The sequence below is a fragment of the Microcaecilia unicolor genome, chromosome 1 (assembly GCF_901765095.1).
Source record: "Microcaecilia unicolor chromosome 1, aMicUni1.1, whole genome shotgun sequence".
NCBI lineage: Eukaryota > Metazoa > Chordata > Amphibia > Gymnophiona > Siphonopidae > Microcaecilia > Microcaecilia unicolor.
This window is the reverse complement of record NC_044031.1, coordinates 150,075,716-150,093,471: the sequence shown is the minus strand read 5'-3', so window position 1 is coordinate 150,093,471 and position 17,756 is coordinate 150,075,716. Positions and strand designations below refer to the sequence as shown.

At 43.3% G+C, this 17,756-nt stretch overlaps 1 protein-coding gene across 1 annotated transcript in view; it reads left to right on the top strand.

The window, feature by feature from the left end:
• Nucleotides 1–17,756, top strand: part of DGKB (diacylglycerol kinase beta) — an 876,561-nt gene that overhangs the window by 385,330 nt on the left and 473,475 nt on the right. The window contains exon 18 of the mRNA XM_030201293.1: nucleotides 4,555–4,715. Coding sequence (XP_030057153.1) covers nucleotides 4,555–4,715 — 161 coding nt within the window. The remainder of the gene's footprint in view (nucleotides 1–4,554; nucleotides 4,716–17,756) is intronic.

The following is a 17,756-nucleotide window of genomic DNA, read 5'->3' as shown; positions in this document are numbered from 1 at the left end:
TTTTTTTTTTTTTGCAAGTACTGTTAAGTAGAATGAGGGCTATTCTATGAAAGAGTTCCATCATTTCTAATTTGCAGTTTGGTTAAAATTAGAAATGATGGAAAATGCCAATAGGTATAGAAGCCTTCGTTTTTGTTTTTGTTTTTTTAATTTTCCTTGTATTTATCTGTTGTCACTTGAGATTCTCCTGAGGAAGTACCTGAAGGAGATTCTCAGATTACCAATAACTGATGCAATTCAGACAGGGCCTTGTTTACTACGGTGTGCTAGTGTTTTTAGTGCATGCTAAAAATTAGCGCATGCTAACCGTGTAGACGTCCATAGGAATATTATGGGCATCTACACAGTTAGTAATGTCTCGCACACTAAAAACGCTAGCACACCTCTAGTGCACCTTTATAATCAGGGCCCTTAGTTAATTGTTATTTATTACCTGATTTAAAAAGCGACTTCTGATGTTCAACAAGGGGTTGATCAGTTAGTCGCAGCAGAAGTTAATCTTATGGCTTTTTTTGAGGATTTTCAAGATACTATAAAAACTATTTCTGCCCTGTTGGTACTTTTCCAAAAGAAGGACCAAATTTATTGTGGAGCCAAGATCAATATATTTCCAGATGTGGCTAGAACCACTCAAGTCAGACGAAAGGCTTTATTAGCCCTTAAGTCTAGGGTATTGGCAATAGGCACTTCTTTCTTTTTGAAATACCCCTATAAGTGTCTTCTTAATTTCAAGGGTACTGAATGTATTTTTGGATTCCTTGCAACTTGAAAATTTCTTAAAGGTTGTGAAAGTAAATCTGCAAGTTAAGGAGTATATAATATAGAGATTTGCGCTGATTTGAATAGTTGGATTTGTTCTTACTTGATTTCTTATTTTGTATTTTGTTAAGGTGACTTTTTCCTCTAAATGTGGGCTAGTTTATTTATTTATTTATTACATTTGTATCCCACATTTTCCCACCTATTTGTGGGCTCAATGTGGCTTACATAGTACTGAAGAGGCCTTTGCAGGCTCCGGTGTGAACAAATACAGGGTGATATTGTGGTAAGATCAAGTTCATGTGGCACAGCCACATTAGGGAATCGGAGAACAGAAGAATTGTGTTATGTCTATTACGTGCTTTAGTTTGGTTGTGTTGCAGAGATTAGGTATTAAAATTGGATCACATGCCTTTTTAAACAGGTTGTTTTTTAGTGATTTCCGAAAGTTTAGGTGATTGTATGTCGTATTCAAGGCTTTTGGTAATGCGTTCCACAGTTGTGTGCCTATGTAGGAAAAACTAGATGTGTGTTTTGTATTTGAGTCCTTAGTAGCCCATAATTTCCATTAACATAACAATTTATTTATTTTTAATCTAGGATTAGACCGAAGGGAGACATGAACTGTGTTTGTGGGGTGATCTATGATTTTGTCAAACTCTAATAGTAAATGTTGCATGTTGGTAAGTATTGAGTTCTCTGTTTGAGCCCATGATAAAGCTGTGGACATTGCAAGATGTGTGGGAATAGGATTGAGAATTGAGTGCTCCAGATGTAGCCATAAAGGAGTGTAATGAGGATTAGGGTTGAGCCAAGAGAGGCCCTGTCGAGTTATGAAAGGCTTGTGATAAAGCAGAAAGTCGAGGAAAAATACTCCGAACTTATCCTTGGGTGCCTTGAGCTTACTGAGAAATAGTCTAAGGAGGTTTTGATTTCTCCAAAAAGGAGGTCAATAGCTTTTCAACCTGCAAATAGAAAGATTTATGGAAGAGTGCATGCACGGATCATGCTTAATACAAAATTAATTTTAGAGGACACCATCATTGTGAGAGTTTAGGCACAAGCACTTACACTAGCCAGAGCTGATATAAATGTTCATGTCTAGATTAGGAACATTCAGAGGTAAATATATCATACAATTTGCCTTATCCACTCATGTGGATACAAACCTACAAAAAATATGCAACATTGATGATAAGCATGTACTTACAGAACTGCACATTGCTAGATTATTGTGATTTATGTGCATACTTGCAGGCTAAATCTATATGGCTTCTTATGGAATTATCCCCAATGTGTGTAACGTTATTTGCATACAGCTTGTACAATTATAATTTATTTATTTAAAATATTTATAACCCACTCAGTCCATAGTGTTTTAGGCAACGCACAATTAATACATACATAATGATTAAAATAACATATTTAAAACAGAATGAACATTACAATAACCACATCAGTGTCTCCATGTTCATATTAATCATACTGACTCTTTCAATGATGTAAACCACTATTATATTTTATTTTAGTTATATTTGTACCCCGCGCTTTCCCACTCATGGCAGGCTCAATGCAGCTTACATATACAGGTACTTATTTGTACCTGGGGAAATGGAGGGTTAGGTGACTTGCCCAGAGTCACAAGGAGCTGTGCCTGAAGTGGGAATCGAACTCAGTTCCTCAGGGCCAGAGTCCACCACCCTAACCACTAGACCACTCCTCTACTCCAGAATAATTCAGAATAATCCAGAATAATCCAATTCATCACCGTCCAAAGGCAAATTAGTCACCATGGGAGAGATTCTATGTATAGTGCCTAAAAAACTGGTCACTGAAATCAGTGCTGACTAAGCATATTCTATAATGTAGGATCAATGCAAGCGCTAGCACTATGAGCACTATGTGACTATTTGGACTTACATGACATACATGGTCCTACATATATGGCACTATCCAGCATTAAATACCTGATTACAATGTGCAAATTCAGACATTTCCTCTATAAAAACTCTAAGACATTGTGGAGACATCAAGTCTAACAGAAGAATAACAACTCTTGTTTACTGGACAGAAGCTACTGATAAAGGACTGTGTTATCAGCATTGACGCAGGTTGTTATCAGAATTGACTTCAATGCAGGACACTTGGAGCTACTTGTTTATGTTATTCAAGGATAGAACATATGTCAGCAATAGAGATAAGGCTCCCGTTTTCTCCATAAAAGGCAGCTCTTACCAGGGTTAGCTGCTATGTGTGTCCACACTACATCTGAGGGGCAAGATCTGCATTGGACCAGACTGACATCTGAAGGATATGCTGACATCTGAAGGACTACATCAGTTTGTATGTGTACCATATATCCTAGCATAGTGCCCTGGGGTTACAGTGACTATTTATACTTTAGAATCTAGCTAGGGATTTACATACCTTTACTCCAAGCTATTTCTGCAATAGCATTGTCATTGTCTTTATTCCTGTTTACTCTATGTCATTTGCTTCTACTATAAATAAAATAAGACCGTATTTTTATAAACCTGTGGTGTAGAATTAGTTCCGTCTATTATTTTGGCACAGTGGGCTTGGATCTAAGGATAAGTGGTGATACATATACTCCTGACACTGTACTTACTGTTAGTCTTGTTTGGGACCCATTTCTGTCATAATTTACACTAAGTGTCAGGTACACCGATGACACCCCAAAAAGAGTGTTATCTGTTTTGTGCCCACAATAATCGGTGCCTAGAGTTAGGCGCAGTATATAGAATACGCTTAGTTGATATCTCAGTGCGTAAAACTACACGCATCCATTTACATCAATGAAAACATGGCATAAATCCCAGTGCGTAGGTTTAGGCGCACTGGGCCATATTCTATAACTACGCATGCAAATTTCGGAACACCCTTATTCCTGCCCATAACCACACCCCTTTTTGACTGCACATGTTAGAAGTTCAGCGCACTTTGTTACAGAATATGCTTAGCGAGTTGTGTGCGTAAATTCTAATTAGTGCTCATTATTGCTTGTTAAGAGCAATTAGCGCTCATTAGCTTTTCAAGCGGTCAAGTTGCATGCATTATAGAATCAGCTTGGATTTCAGCGCTGATCTCTATTCACGCTATATACAATCTGGGGGCATATGCATCTCAAAATAATAATGTCTTTAACTCACACTTAAACTGATCTGCCAATGTCATGGTTCATATATTCAGAGACAGTTCAATACAGTTTCGGTTCCCAAACACTAAAAGTTGACTTACAGTATTCATCTAACTTAATAAATTATAACTTAATACAAAATGAGTGGAGATATTCCTAGAGGTTATGGTTTGAGGGGGAGGGGATATTTGAATTTGTGCAATAATTTATAAAATACAAACAGTCTGTGATCAACTCTGTGATTGGCTAGAAGAGAGAAACTGGCTAGATCCATGTCAATCTGGATTCAGACCCGGTTATGTTGTAAACTGCCTTGAGTGAATTTCTTCAAAAAGGCGGTAAATAAATCCTACATAATAAATAAATAAGTAAATAAATAATTAACTCTGAAAATATATGCCTTCCAAACACTAGATGTAAATGTGTGCACATAAATTCCCTTGTGTGATATGAAAAACAAAAGTATCAGCATAATGTAGTTTAATGGAACCCACACAGGGAAAGTACATAGACACCCTGAAATTGTTTGTACATATATTTTTTTTTTTACACAAGAAATATATATAACTGATGTTTCATATGCTCATTGGTTCTTTCCAAACTCGGCATGTGTTTTTCATTATTTTGTTTTCTTTCAGGGTATGATGGTGAGAATTTGATGACGATCCTTAAAGATATTGAAAACAGTACACAGGTTATGTTGGACAGATGGAAGATAGAAGTAATACCCAATGATAAAGATGAGAAAGGAGATCCAGTGCCTTATAGTATCATCAATAATTATTTTTCTATTGGAGTGGTAAGATTTCCGGAGAACACTTCTATTCTGAACTAACTTTTGCTCTCTGGGGGTAATTCTTTAACTGGGTGCCTCCATTTAGGGACTCCAGTGGCATGTGTTAGGAGACCATTCTACAGTGGAAAATAGGTACCTATGTTCCATTATAAAATACTAATGTAGTCCAGTATCAATGTAGTCCGTATCAATATTTAGGTGTCCAAGAGCTGGTTTAAATCTGATCGCTGAAATATGGTAATTATTTTTGTAACAGTATTCTTTGAATTAACATAAATAAGTTAATAAGTCATTGAGCCTGCAAAGAGGTGGGAAAATATGGGATACAAATGCAACAAATAAATAAATAAGTGGGAGTCCTGCTTGCGTCCCACCCATGTCTACGCCCATCTTGCAAAATATGCAGTGGAGTGCCGCAGGGATCAGTTCTGGGACCAGTGCTATTTAACATATTTATAAATGATATGGAAATCAGAATTATGAGTGAGGTGATTAAATTTGCAGATTAGACAAAACTATTCAATGTTGTTAAAACATGTGCGCACTGTGAAATATTGCAGGAAGACCTTAGGAAATTCGAAGACTGGGCATCCATATGGCAGATGAAATTTAATGTGGACAAATGCAAGGTGATGCACATTGGAAAGAATCAACTGATTCATAGTTACCTGATACTAGGGTCCATCTTGAGGGGTCAGCAACCAAGAAAAATATCTAGGTGTCATTGTAGATAATATGCTGAAGTCTTATGCTCAATGTGTGGTGGCGACAAAAAAAACAAACAGGATGCTAGGAATTATTAGGAAAGAGATGATGAATTAGACCGAACATACTATAATGCCTCTGTATTGCCTCACCTTGAATATTGCATTCAGTTCTGGTCACCATATCTGAAAAAAGATATAGCGGAATTAGACAAGGTTCAAAAAAGAGCGAACAAAATGATAAAAAGGATGGAACTTCTCTCATATGAGGAAAGGCTAAAGAGATAAGAGATGGATGAGGGGAGATATGATTGAGGTCTACAAAATCCAAAGTGGTGTAGAACGAGTAGAAGTAAATTGATTTTTTTTACTCATTCCAAAAGTACAGACTAGGGGACACTCAAAGAAGTGACATGGAAATACTTTTAAAACAAATAGGAGGAAATATTTTTTCACTCAACAAATAGTTAAGTTCTGGAACTCTTTGGCAGAGGATGTAGTAACAGCGGTTAGCGTATCTGGGTTTAAAAAATGTTTGGACAAGTTCCTGGAGGAAAAGTCCATAGTCTGCTATTAAGACAGACATGGGGAAGCAACTGCATGCCCTGGGATTGGTAGCATAGAGTGTTGCTATGATTTGGGTTTCTGCCAGGTACTTGTGACCTGGCTTTGCCGCAATTTGGAAACAGGATACTGGTCTAGATGGACCATTGGTCTCACTCAGTATGGCTACTCTTATGTTCTTATGTATGCACTATACAAAATAGATGCGTATTTATAGTGGAATATTAGCATATATGCACATACATGTATATATACTAGTATCTAAAGATTTACACACATAAATGTTAGCACCTAGTTTATAGAATTGCCACATTTTAAAATGAAAACTGTTTACCATTTAATAGTTTAGATTATTCTCAGAACTCACTGATAACTGATGCAAAAGCATTTCAGATACATTCAAACATTGAAAATGGGAATAAAGTAAAGAGTGATTTAGTACTACCTTAAATCTCTAAGGTCTGCTTTTACAAAGGTGCAATAATGGATTTAGCACACTCTAATGGTTCGCATTCTCTAAATGATAAGATGCCTAATATATTACTATGGGTGTCTTATAATTTAGTGTGCGCTGAATCTGTTAGCATACCTCAATAAAAGGACCCCTAAATGTTATTCTTAGGTAACAGATGTTGATTTTTATTTAATGTAAATCCTTCTAAAGCAAGGAGTTCTTTAAAGCTCTGATTAATCTAGTATCACCTATTTTAAGTGTGGTTTAGAGATTAACTTGTCTCTCTAGTTTATAGAAGTTCCAGTCATCTCAGACTTGACACTAATTCTTGTTTTTGACCCAAAAGAATAAGCTGGCCTAGAGTATTTTTGTTAAGATATATCTTCACATTCCTTGTTATCAGCAGCAGATGAATCCATTAACTGATGGGTTGTATCCGCCCACCAGCAAGTAGAGATAGAGAACACTGAAAACCACAGTGATCCTGAACGGCTAGCCCCTTCTTCCTTCCGTAATATCTCTATCTCCCAGCAGGTGTGGACGTCGCTTGATCAGCTCCTGGATTTCTGCCTGGGGTGGCTTCTGTGCTTTGCCAGTAGAGCGGGGGTGCTGTGGCTGGTGGTGCCCACTTTAAAGGCATACTTGGTTTTGTTCCCTGTCCCTGCCTTACCCCATTCCCCCCTCCTCCCGGAGTTCCTTGTGGCTGCTTGCCTCCAAATTTCCTCACAGTGTAAAAAAAAAAAAGGTTCGCTTTCAAAGCGTAGCAATTTCTGAGGCTTTCTCCAGTGTTCCTGGTACTGTGCAGCTTGACCGGAGCTCGGTTGACTTGGTCTCTGAGGTGAGAGTGGTGCCCAGCTCTTCCGGGGAGGTTCCCGCTGACAGCGCTCTGAGCGGAGTAAGTTTGGGCGCAAAGTCGCCATTTTATTTTACTTTTATATTTGCTCCAAGCCGGCGATGGCTGCTGAAGGAGTTAAGTGCTGCTCCCACTGTGGGAAGCGCAGATCGGCAGCGGGGTTTGCAGCACATGCTGCCTAGATGCTAATGCTAGCACGAGCATGGCGGGCGGTGATTCTTCCCACTCGACGGAGTTGGCAGCGGGCGCCATTTTGGAAGTGCCGTGTGATTCGACCCTCGCTGTTGCGGAGGAGTCTGAGTGCAGGGGGACACCTCGTTTCAAGGTCTCTAGAGGGGCTGTTCCCTCCCCTAATGTAGGGGTGGATGCACAGGGTGAGTTTTTCTCCCCTGAATTTGTGCTGCTGATGCATAAGGACTTTATACTGAAAAGAGCTCTGCCTGAGGCGTCTGACAATTCTTTGCGGACTGGATTGCCTTCAGGTTTTGAAAGCCCAGCGTATGCTGGAGACTTTATTTCTTCCCGAATGAATTCACTGTCTGAGGGTGGCTCTTCACCTTTTTCTCCCCCGTGGTCTAGTTTTGGGGAGTCTGAGGGATCTGGCAGGCCCTCACGGACTGATGATCCAGACGAGGGTGGCTGCTTGCCACAGGAGTCGGATGACCCTAAAGCGGTTCGGATTTTCCACCGAGACGAGCTGCCAGCTCTCATTTCTGATGCCTTACAGGCCCTTTGTATTGAAGATCCTGTCGAGGGCGCTGCCTACTCTATTAATCCCAGGATGTCTAGTACTAAGAAGCCTTCTCGGGCTTTTCCCGTGCATGACTCCATCCAAGAGCTTATTTCAGCTCAATAGTCTGACCCTGAGGGCCCCTTGAGGGTAGCCAGGGCTATGTGTCAACTTTACCCCCTGAGTGAAACTCAGTTGGCCCTATTTGGGATGCCTAAAGTGGATACATTGGTCATGGCTGTGACTAAAAAGACCACTCTCCCGGTGGAGGGAGGGAGGGGTCGCTTTGAAAGATATGCAGAACCAGCGGCTAGAATCCGCGCTGAAAGTGGTCCTTTGAAATCGTGGGCCTTTTCTTATGGGCGGCTATTTGCAGCTCCTATGCAGCCCGGGCCTCTATTTCCTGGTTACAGCAGGCGGTTGAGCAGCCCGCTGATGGAGCGGGTTCCCTCTCTGAGGTTGGCCCCCGTATGAAGTCTTACCTGTCCTTTTTGGCTGATGCCCTTTATGATCTGGTCAGAGCTTTGGCTAAACAGATGTCTGTGGCGGTTTCTGCCCGCCGCCTTCTTTGGCTGCAGCATTGGGCGGCTGACATGACCTCTAAGCAAAGGCTGGTGAGGTTACCCTTTCGGGGCCTTCTTTTATTTGGAGAGGAATTGGAGAAGATTGTTAAAGCCCTGGGGGACGGTTACCTGAGGATAGGCTGAGGCCTTCTTCCAAAAGTCCTGCATTTCCCTCCTCTTCCAGGCCATGTTTCCGCAAAACTCGCAGGTATCACCCAGGGCACTCCGCTGGGTTTTCTCAACATACCTGTTTTTAGCAGAGGATCTCCTTTCGCTCGGACAAACGTTCCGCAGCGGCCGGCCAACGGCCATGAGTTCAGGGGCGTCCTCCACAATGATGGGACGTCGGTCCACTCGTCAGTTCCCACAGTAGGGGGTCGTCTTTCCCTCTTTCTCGAGGAATGGACCAAGATTTCTTCGGATCAGTGGGTCCTGGACCTGATCAGAGAAGGTTACCAATTGGAATTCGGTGCCCTGGTGGGAGACGCTTTTGTGGAGTCCCGATGCGGCACTGCCATCAAATGGGCGGCAGTAGAGGAGACCTTGCAGGTGTTGCTGAAGCTCAGAGCAGTGATTCCAGTTCCTCCCGCCGAACATGGCTGTGGTCGCTACTCCATCTATTTTGTGGTCCCTCGAAAGGCGGGTCTTTCAGACCGATCCTCGACTTACGAAGAGTCAACGAGGTCTTAAGAGTGCAACACTTTCGCATGGAAACCCTGCGCTCCGTCATTGCGGCGGTTCAGCCAGGGGAGTTCCTCACATCTCTGGACTTCAAGGAAGCGTATTTGCGCATTCCTATTTGGCCTCCGCATCAGCGGTTTCTCCGGTTTGCGGTTTTGTGCCAACATTTCCAGTTTTGTGCCTTGCCTTTCGGCTTGGCCACAGCTCCCCGTACCTTTTCCAAGGTGATGATGGTGCTAGCTGCCTTTCTCAGGTGAGAGGGTATCAGAGTTCACCCTTATCTCGACAACTGGCTCATCAGGGCGGATTTGGCGAACGAGAGCCGACTTGCCACGACCAGAGTTATAGCAGTTCTTCAGACTCTGGGCTGGGTGGTAAATTTGCCCAAAAGTCAGCCGACCCCTTCTCAGTCTCTCAAGTATTTGGGGGTCCATTTTGGCACAGCCTCGGGGTTCGTCTATCTCCCCGACAATAGGCGATTCAAGCTTTAGAATCAGGTCCGACTTCTCCTGCGGATGCATCACCCTCGAGCTTGGGACTTTGTTCAGCTCCTGGGATTGATGACGGCCACCATAGAGGTGGTTCCCTGGGCGAGAGCTCACATGAGGCCGCTGCAGCTTGCTCTGCTCCAGCAATGGTCTCCGATTTCCCAGGAATACCAACGCAGGCCCAGCGCAGTATGAATTGTTGGTTCTCCGAAAGGAATACTGCGACAGGGAATGCCGCTTGTACTTCCTTCTTGGTGCCTGGTGATAACAGATGCCAGCCTTTTGGGCTGGGGAACTCATTGCCAGGGACGCTATGATCAGGGTCAGTGGACACCCGTGGAAGCGGGGTGGTCCATCAATCGCTTGGAACTGCGAGCGATATTCCAGGCTCTTCTGGCCTTCCACTCTGAAGGGGCTTCCTGTCCGAGTTCTGTCAGACAACACGAGAGCAGTGGCCTACATCAATCGTCAGGGGGCACTCAGTGCAGGGCCCTGGCCGCGAAGGCCTCTCAGATTTTCGACTGGGCCGAGCTCCACTTGCAACTGCTGTCCGCAGCTCACATAGCAGGTCAGAGCAACGTGCAAGCCGATTTCCTCAGCAGACATCAAATTGACCCAGCAGAATGGGAGAACTGGCAGAAGAAGTGTTTCTTCAGATTTGTGCCAAATGGCGGACTCCCGGATTGGATCTCATGGTGTCAAGCTCAAACGCCAAAGTCCTTCGCTTTTTCAGCAGTGCCTCCAACCTCGCTCTGCGGGGTTGGAGGCACTGGCTCAACTCTGGCCCTCGGGCTTCCTGTATGTGTTCCCTCCTTGGTTCTTGATAGGGCGAGTCCTCCTTCGGATTCGCCTGCACCGAGGATTGGTGATTCTCATCGCCCCGGATTGGCCAAGGCGTCCGTGGTACGCGGATCTCCGTCAGATGCTGATGGAGGCTCCACTTCCTTTGCCTCTGGTGCCAAACTTGTTAGTTCAGGTTCCGGTGACTATGGAGGATCCCTGCCGATTTGGTTTTACGGCCTGGCTCTTGAGAGGGCGCAATTGAGAGACAAGGGCTACTCTAACAAGGTCATTTCCACTCTCTTGCACGCCCGCACATGGTCTACCTCTGCAGCTTATACTCGGATCTGACGCAGTTTTGAGGCGTGGTGGATATACAGGACTGCATGTGTATTTACTGGCATATATAGTGACAGCAGCAATTTTAGGACACCTTTTAAAAAGTGTGCACTAAAAATTACCGTTCACTAAACGCTAAGATGCCTATTATATTCCTATGAGCATCTTAGCATTTAGCACACATGAATTTTTAGCACACCTTTGTAAAAGACCCCCTTAAAGCCCTACATGTTCAGAAAAATAAAAACATGGTACTGCAGGGATATACATGAGAACCAGATACCAATTTTGCAATTCAAATAGCAGCTGACTGGCACTTTCACCAAATGCCAGCACTTGATATCACCCCTTCCTCAACACTCCCCAAAATCAAGAGCATGACCCATTATCTCTCTCAATATCAAGAACATGATTCAACACCCCCACAATATCAAGAATATTACTCAACACTCCATAGAACCACCATCACCACCACAATCAGAGCACAGCTTCTCTGCATTTGTTGGTGGGTCCTGAGGAAATGGGTGGGAAAATGTCAAGGCCAAACCCCTCAGCAACCTTCTGGCTCTTACTGCGGATTTCCAGGTACTCTATGGAAAACAGGAGTGATACCTAGTCATTCCTGCTCTGTCAGTGCATGGGTTCAAAATGGCACCTCTGAACCCTAGTGGTAGTCTCTTTGTACTACTAGGAGTCAAACTGCCAAATAAATCTTTCCATTATATTTGGGTTAGTGGAGGAATGCATCTTGAATAAATTGGATTTTCAACTGTACTCAGGCTATTTTTGCAGGAAAATAACAAATACAAATACAAATTTCCTTTGGTATTTTGTTTACTTGACAAATATAAAGTGTGAACCACTTTGTTATCCTGAAAGTCTGGAAGTGGTTAACCAAACTGAAAGTACTCACACATTTTCTCTGAAAACTAGTGAAATGCCTGTAGTTTGAAGTACCTGCTGAATTTGTTTTAGTGCAGATGATTTAAAAATTGCCTCCCCAAAATATTTTATGCAAAGAAGAAAAGGATTCCCAGTGTGAAATAAAATAGGTTAGGGCTTGAGTCATCCAAAACTTTTTGAGTTTTGGAGAGTGGATAGTGGATAATGCTGCAAATTTCTTTGTCTTATTGTTTATTGTTAGATTTATTTTGTATCTGTTTTTATGTATCTTGCCATCAGGTGAGCATTTTTAATAGGATAGGCTAAGGGGGGAAGTTATCAAGGTGTGATAATAGGAGAGCTTTTACCACACCATTATTTACCATGGGAGTCACCAACTGCTTCACAAGCAGCATTATTCAGTAGCCCAGGAGCATAGGACCTCAAAGCCATGGCCAGTTGCTCACGGGCCCCCTCTTAAGGGGCCCATGGTGGTGTCCCCCTACCTCCTTTCTACCCAGTAAGAACAGTACCGTCATGATCTGACCACTCATTCGATCACACTGGCATCATCCCATTCAGATTATCAGTCCCCCCCCACTCCGATTGCCAATCCCCTATCACACAAGCATCCTCTCCAGTCTGAATGCCAGCCCCACCCCTGTGGCCTCCTAGGGGCCTACTAGTTCATATATGATTATCTAGTGGGTCCCTGGGCAGGAACAATCCCCAGTTGCTCCTGCCTTTGCTAGCACCATATCTCAAAGTGGCGCCCTTAGAAGTAGTCTTCTGCTAGGGTCATGTTTCCATAAAAGTACTACCTCTACAGGTGCTATTTTGGGAGACTAAGGATCACTCTTGCCCAGCAACCTTCTAGACCACCAGGTATGCACCAGCAGGTCCCCAGGACTGCTTCTTTAAAATTAGCTTGATCCGTTATATCAGCTCACTGCTTCATTCTTCAACCTTAATATACTGGTTCACTCCCTGGTTCTCTCGTAACTAAACTTCTTAACTCATTATACAAGGGACTGAGGCAAAAAAGATTTATGCTGTATGCAATTAAAATAATCTCAAGCTCGAAGAAATTTGATCATGTCTCTCCGCTCCTTAAAGATTCTCATTGTTTACCGATCACACACAGAATTACTACTACTACTACTATTTAGCGTTTCTATAGCGCTACAAGGCATACTCAGCGCTGCACAAACATAGAAGAAAGACAGTCCCTGCTCAAAGAGCTTACAATCTAATAGACAAAAAATAAATAAAGTAAGCAAATCAAATCAATTAATGTGGACGGGAAGGAAGAGAGGAGGGTAGGTGGAGGCGAGTGGTTACGAGTCAAAAGCAATGTTGAAGAGGTGGGCTTTCGGTGAAGATTTAAAGGTGGCCAAGGATGGGGCAAGACGTAGGGGCTCAGGAAGTTTATTCCAGGCGTAGGGTGCAGCGAGACAGAAGGCGCAAAGTCTGGAGTTGGCAGTAGTGGAGAAGGGAACAGATAAGAAGGATTTATCCATAGAGCGGAGTGCACGGGAAGGGGTGTAGGGAAGGACGAGTAGCAGCAGAGTGAGTACATTTATAGGTTAGTAGAAGAAGTTTGAACAGGATGCGAAAACGGATAGGGAGCCAGTGAAGGGTCTTGAGGAGAGGGGTAGTATGAGTAAAGCGACCCTGGCGGAAGATGAGACGGGCAGCAGAGTTTTGAACCGACTGGAGAGGGGAGAGGTGACTAAGTGGGAGGCCAGCAAAAAGCAGATTGCAGTAGTCTAAACGAGAGGTGACAAGGGTGTGGATGAGGGTTTTGGTAGCGTGCTCGGAAAGAAAGGGGCAGATTTTATGGATGTTGTAAAGAAAGAAACGACAGGTCTTGGCAATCTGCTGGATATGAGCAGAGAAGGAGAGAGAAGAGTCAAAGATGACCCCAAGGTTTCGAGCTGAGGAGACAGGGAGAATGAGAGAGCCATCAACAGAAATAGAAAACGGGGGGAGCGGGGAGGTGGGTTTGGGGGGGAAAATGAGAAGCTCGGTTTTGGTCATATTTAATTTCAGGTGGCGTTGAGACATCCAGACAGCAATGTCAGACAAGCACGCTGAAACTTTGGTTTGGATGCAAGGTGAGATATCAGGGGTAGAAAGGTAGATTTGGGAGTCATCAGCATAGAGATGGTAGGAAAAGCCATGGGATGAGATTAATGAACCAAGGGAAGAAGTGTAGATAGAAAAGAGGAGGGGACCAAGAACAGAACCCTGAGGTATGCCGACAGGCAGAGGGATAGAAGTAGAAGAGGATCCACCAGAGTGAACACTAAAGGTGCGGAGGGAGAGGTAGGAAGAGAACCAGGAAAGGACAGAGCCCTGGAATCCAAGTGAGGACAGGGTATCGAGAAGTATGCTGTGATCGACAGTGTCAAAAGCAGCGGAAAGATCAAGAAGAATGAGGATGGAATATTGACCTCTGGATTTAGCCAGTAATAGGTCATTGGAGACTTTAGTAAGCGCAGTTTCGGTTGAGTGGAGAGGGCGAAAACCAGATTGTAGTGGGTCAAGAATAGCATGTGAGGAGAGAAAATCAAGGCAGCGGCGGTGAACAGCACGCTCAAGTAATTTGGAGAGAAAAGGAAGGAGGGAGATGGGTCGGTAATTAGAGGGACAAGTAGGGTCGAGTGAAGGCTTCTTAAGGAGAGGTGTGACCACAGCATGTTTAAAGGCAGCAGGGACAGTCGCAGTGGAAAGTGAGAGGTTGAGAATGTGACAGATAAAAGGAATAAGAGCAGGATAGATGGCATTAAGAAGGTGGGTGGGAATGGGATCGGAGGAACAGGTGGTACATTTTGAGGAAGAAAGGAGAAGTGTAGTTTCCTCAATAGTAACTTCAGGAAAGGAGGAGAGGGAATGAGGGGAAGGAGAGAGAGGGGAACAGACTAGTGGAGGGAGAGGTGGTGAGGTAGAGAAAGCAAGGTTTATCTTTTGAACCTTGTTGTGAAAGAATTCAGCAAGGGTCTGAGGAGATAATGAAGGGGGAGTTGGGGGAGGGGGCACCTTGAGGAGAGAGTTCAGTGTGGTGAAGAGAAGTCGAGGATTAGAGCCAAGAGAGTTGGTCAGTTGGATATAATAATCCTGTTTGGCACGTAAAAGAGCAGATTGGAAGGAGGTCAGCATGAACTTAAAGTGTAAGAAATCAGCAAGGGCTTGAGATTTCCGCCAGAGGCGTTCGGCGGAGCGGGTACAGGAACGTAGGTAGCTTATATTAGAAGTCAGACAAGGTTGGGGTTTTGTATGCCTTACAGGGCGGGTCATCAAAGGTGCAAGAGTGTCTAAGGCAGAGAATCACCTATATAATCCTTCTCTTGGTGTTAAAAATGAAGCATTCCAGATCTCCTCCCTTTTTGGCATGGTATTTGACCCACTATGTTCCCCTGTGTAATCTTGGCTCATCCTAACAACACTTGTTGGTTGTACCCTCATTCAGGCACATGAGGTATGATACTACATGTGATTCTGTTTTTTCAGTTGTGGGTCTCACCTTATGGAATGCCTTGCCCCTCTTCCTCAGATCACAGATTTCAAAACATTCCTTTTTGAGGATCCTTTTATCCTATCCTAGAACTGTCTTTGAGATGAGACTTGCCAGTCAGTTCAGACTTACTTCCCCTCCCCTTTATCACTAACTAATATCCATCTTTCTATCATATAATGGAGTTCCATTTCCTCCCTCCCCGAGCTGTTTTTCCCTCTTCACACTTTGCTTCCTTGCTTACTTCTTCCTTATGTTAATATTGTAAACCACATAGATATACCTTTTGATGTGCGGGATAGCAAGTCTTTAATACAATTGGAAACTTGAATTAAGATCAGTTGGGGGGAGGGGTGTTTGCGTGTGTGATTGGGAGGATTGGGAATCAGAGCAGTCGGTGCCAGTGTGATGGGGGGGGGGGGTTGGAAATTGGGAGTGGCAGTATGATCAGGGGCACTGGCAGTCAAATGGGGGGGGGAGGTGCCAATGTGATCAGGGTGGTAGGGGGACAGTATCATGACTCCTTTAAGATGTGGCCCAGTGGCATCAGGCCACATCTTTGAGGCCTGATGCTCCTGGGACAGTAACCTCAGGTTTTTTGCCTCAGCTCCTCCGATTTCCCCCTCCCTGTACCCTGGCCCTGATTTCCCCCCCCCCCCCCCCCCCCCCCCCCCCCCCCCCCCCCCAAGAAAGTGCTAGGCCTATCCTGAGCCCCCATTCCTATTGGGTCTACCTTGAATCTCCCTGCTACCCGTTGCAGGTCCAGCCTCAAGGTGGCTGCAGCAATCCATAAATATAAAATCTATCTGTGCATTTTGTATGTATTGCACAGATTAGGAATTGTATATGAGTTATATACTGATGATATACAATTTTTAATTCTGATTTTTGACTCTAAAAATAGTGGTTTACAGTGAATGTATAATGTAGTAGGGCAAGTTCAAGACTGGATGTATAACCACAGGTTGCATATTCTTGTAAACATTTTAAAAAAATACTAAGATGGTGTTATTAAGATCCATATAATTCATTTTTTAGATGTTTTGAAGATTGATGAATACAAACTGCTCTTTGTATCATAATTAAGAAACTTGGTGTGAGGAAATGGATGGTATGGTGATAAGCACTTCCTCACTGAGGGTGCAATTTAGCTGCCTGGAAGCAGATAGTACTAAACTGCCAAAACAGGTTCTGAGTCAGAAGGGCAGGGCTGAGGAAGAAGGAAGGCTAAATGCCCTGAGAGAGTGTTGAACCAGTGAGATCCTGAAGCAAGAGGCTTCCCAGGGTGAAAGGGAAGGCCATGAAACCAAGGATCCCTCCAGTATATCTAGTTGTCTGCAGTACCTGAGGAAGGTCATGGGAATTGGAGTGGCCTTCAGCGGACGTAGTTACTCTAAGTTTATGTGAAGAAGAGATTCCAGTAAGGTAGGAGACATTACTTGGAACCTAAATAAAGAGACAAGATACTGGGCCCCTGATTCATGAAAGAAAACAGTATATAGTGAAGTGTGGAACAGAGTACAAGGATTGTATTTGAGAGACTTTATTGAAGGTGCAGAACCTTTGAAGAAATAAACCTATTTATTTTTCCATTTGTATAGAAATAAAATTTTCCTTTTGACCTTTTCACCACCTACTGTCTGTATTTTATGAGTCCAAGCCTTCCTGTCACTCATGCGATCACACTTAGAAATTTAATTAAATTTACTTTTATAACTAAAACCTCAAGTGAAATTAGTGTTTTTAGAAGATAAGAGTGATATATAGATTGAACCATATTTAGACTATGGTAATTTCCACTTGATAGTGCTTCTAAAAACTTCCTGAAGGTGGTAGCTGTATTATGTATTAAGTATAGAGTTGTCTGGAAATTGGAACTACAAGTGAGGTGATTAAATTTGCAGATGACACAAAACTATTCATAGTTGTTAAAACACATGTGTTACGGCTCAGGGTAGGTGAGCTCTTGGGCTGCAGTCGGGTTTACGCTGCCTACCCAATCTGAAGGCAAGGTGGGCCTCAGCTACTGCTCCTTCTGTCTATTCTTTGTCCTCTTTGCAATATTTTCTTACATTGTAAATTTTCCTAATTTTCTGTAAGCCACATTGTGCCTGCATAAGTGTGAAAATGTGGGATACAAATGAACCATAAATAAATAAATAATAAACAAGGACCAGACCAGAGAGTGGCTCTTAAAAGAGCCATTCAAGGCACCCCGACAAGTCGTGGCATAGAGTGGCACTTAAGAGAGCCCTTGGGTGGGGCTGGCCTGATGGAGTTGAGGCCAGGGAGTAGCTGGAGCAAGGCTGGAACAGGACACAGGCTGTCTCCATGCTGATCTTTGATTCTTTAATATTGGTGTAAGAATAATATGATTCAAGTAACAAGGTAATCCCCTTGTTCCAAGCACAAATTTAGCCAAGACATTAGCCATGCTAGAAAGACAGTTGATGGAGATTTAAGCAGATAAGTAGGACATTTATCCAAGG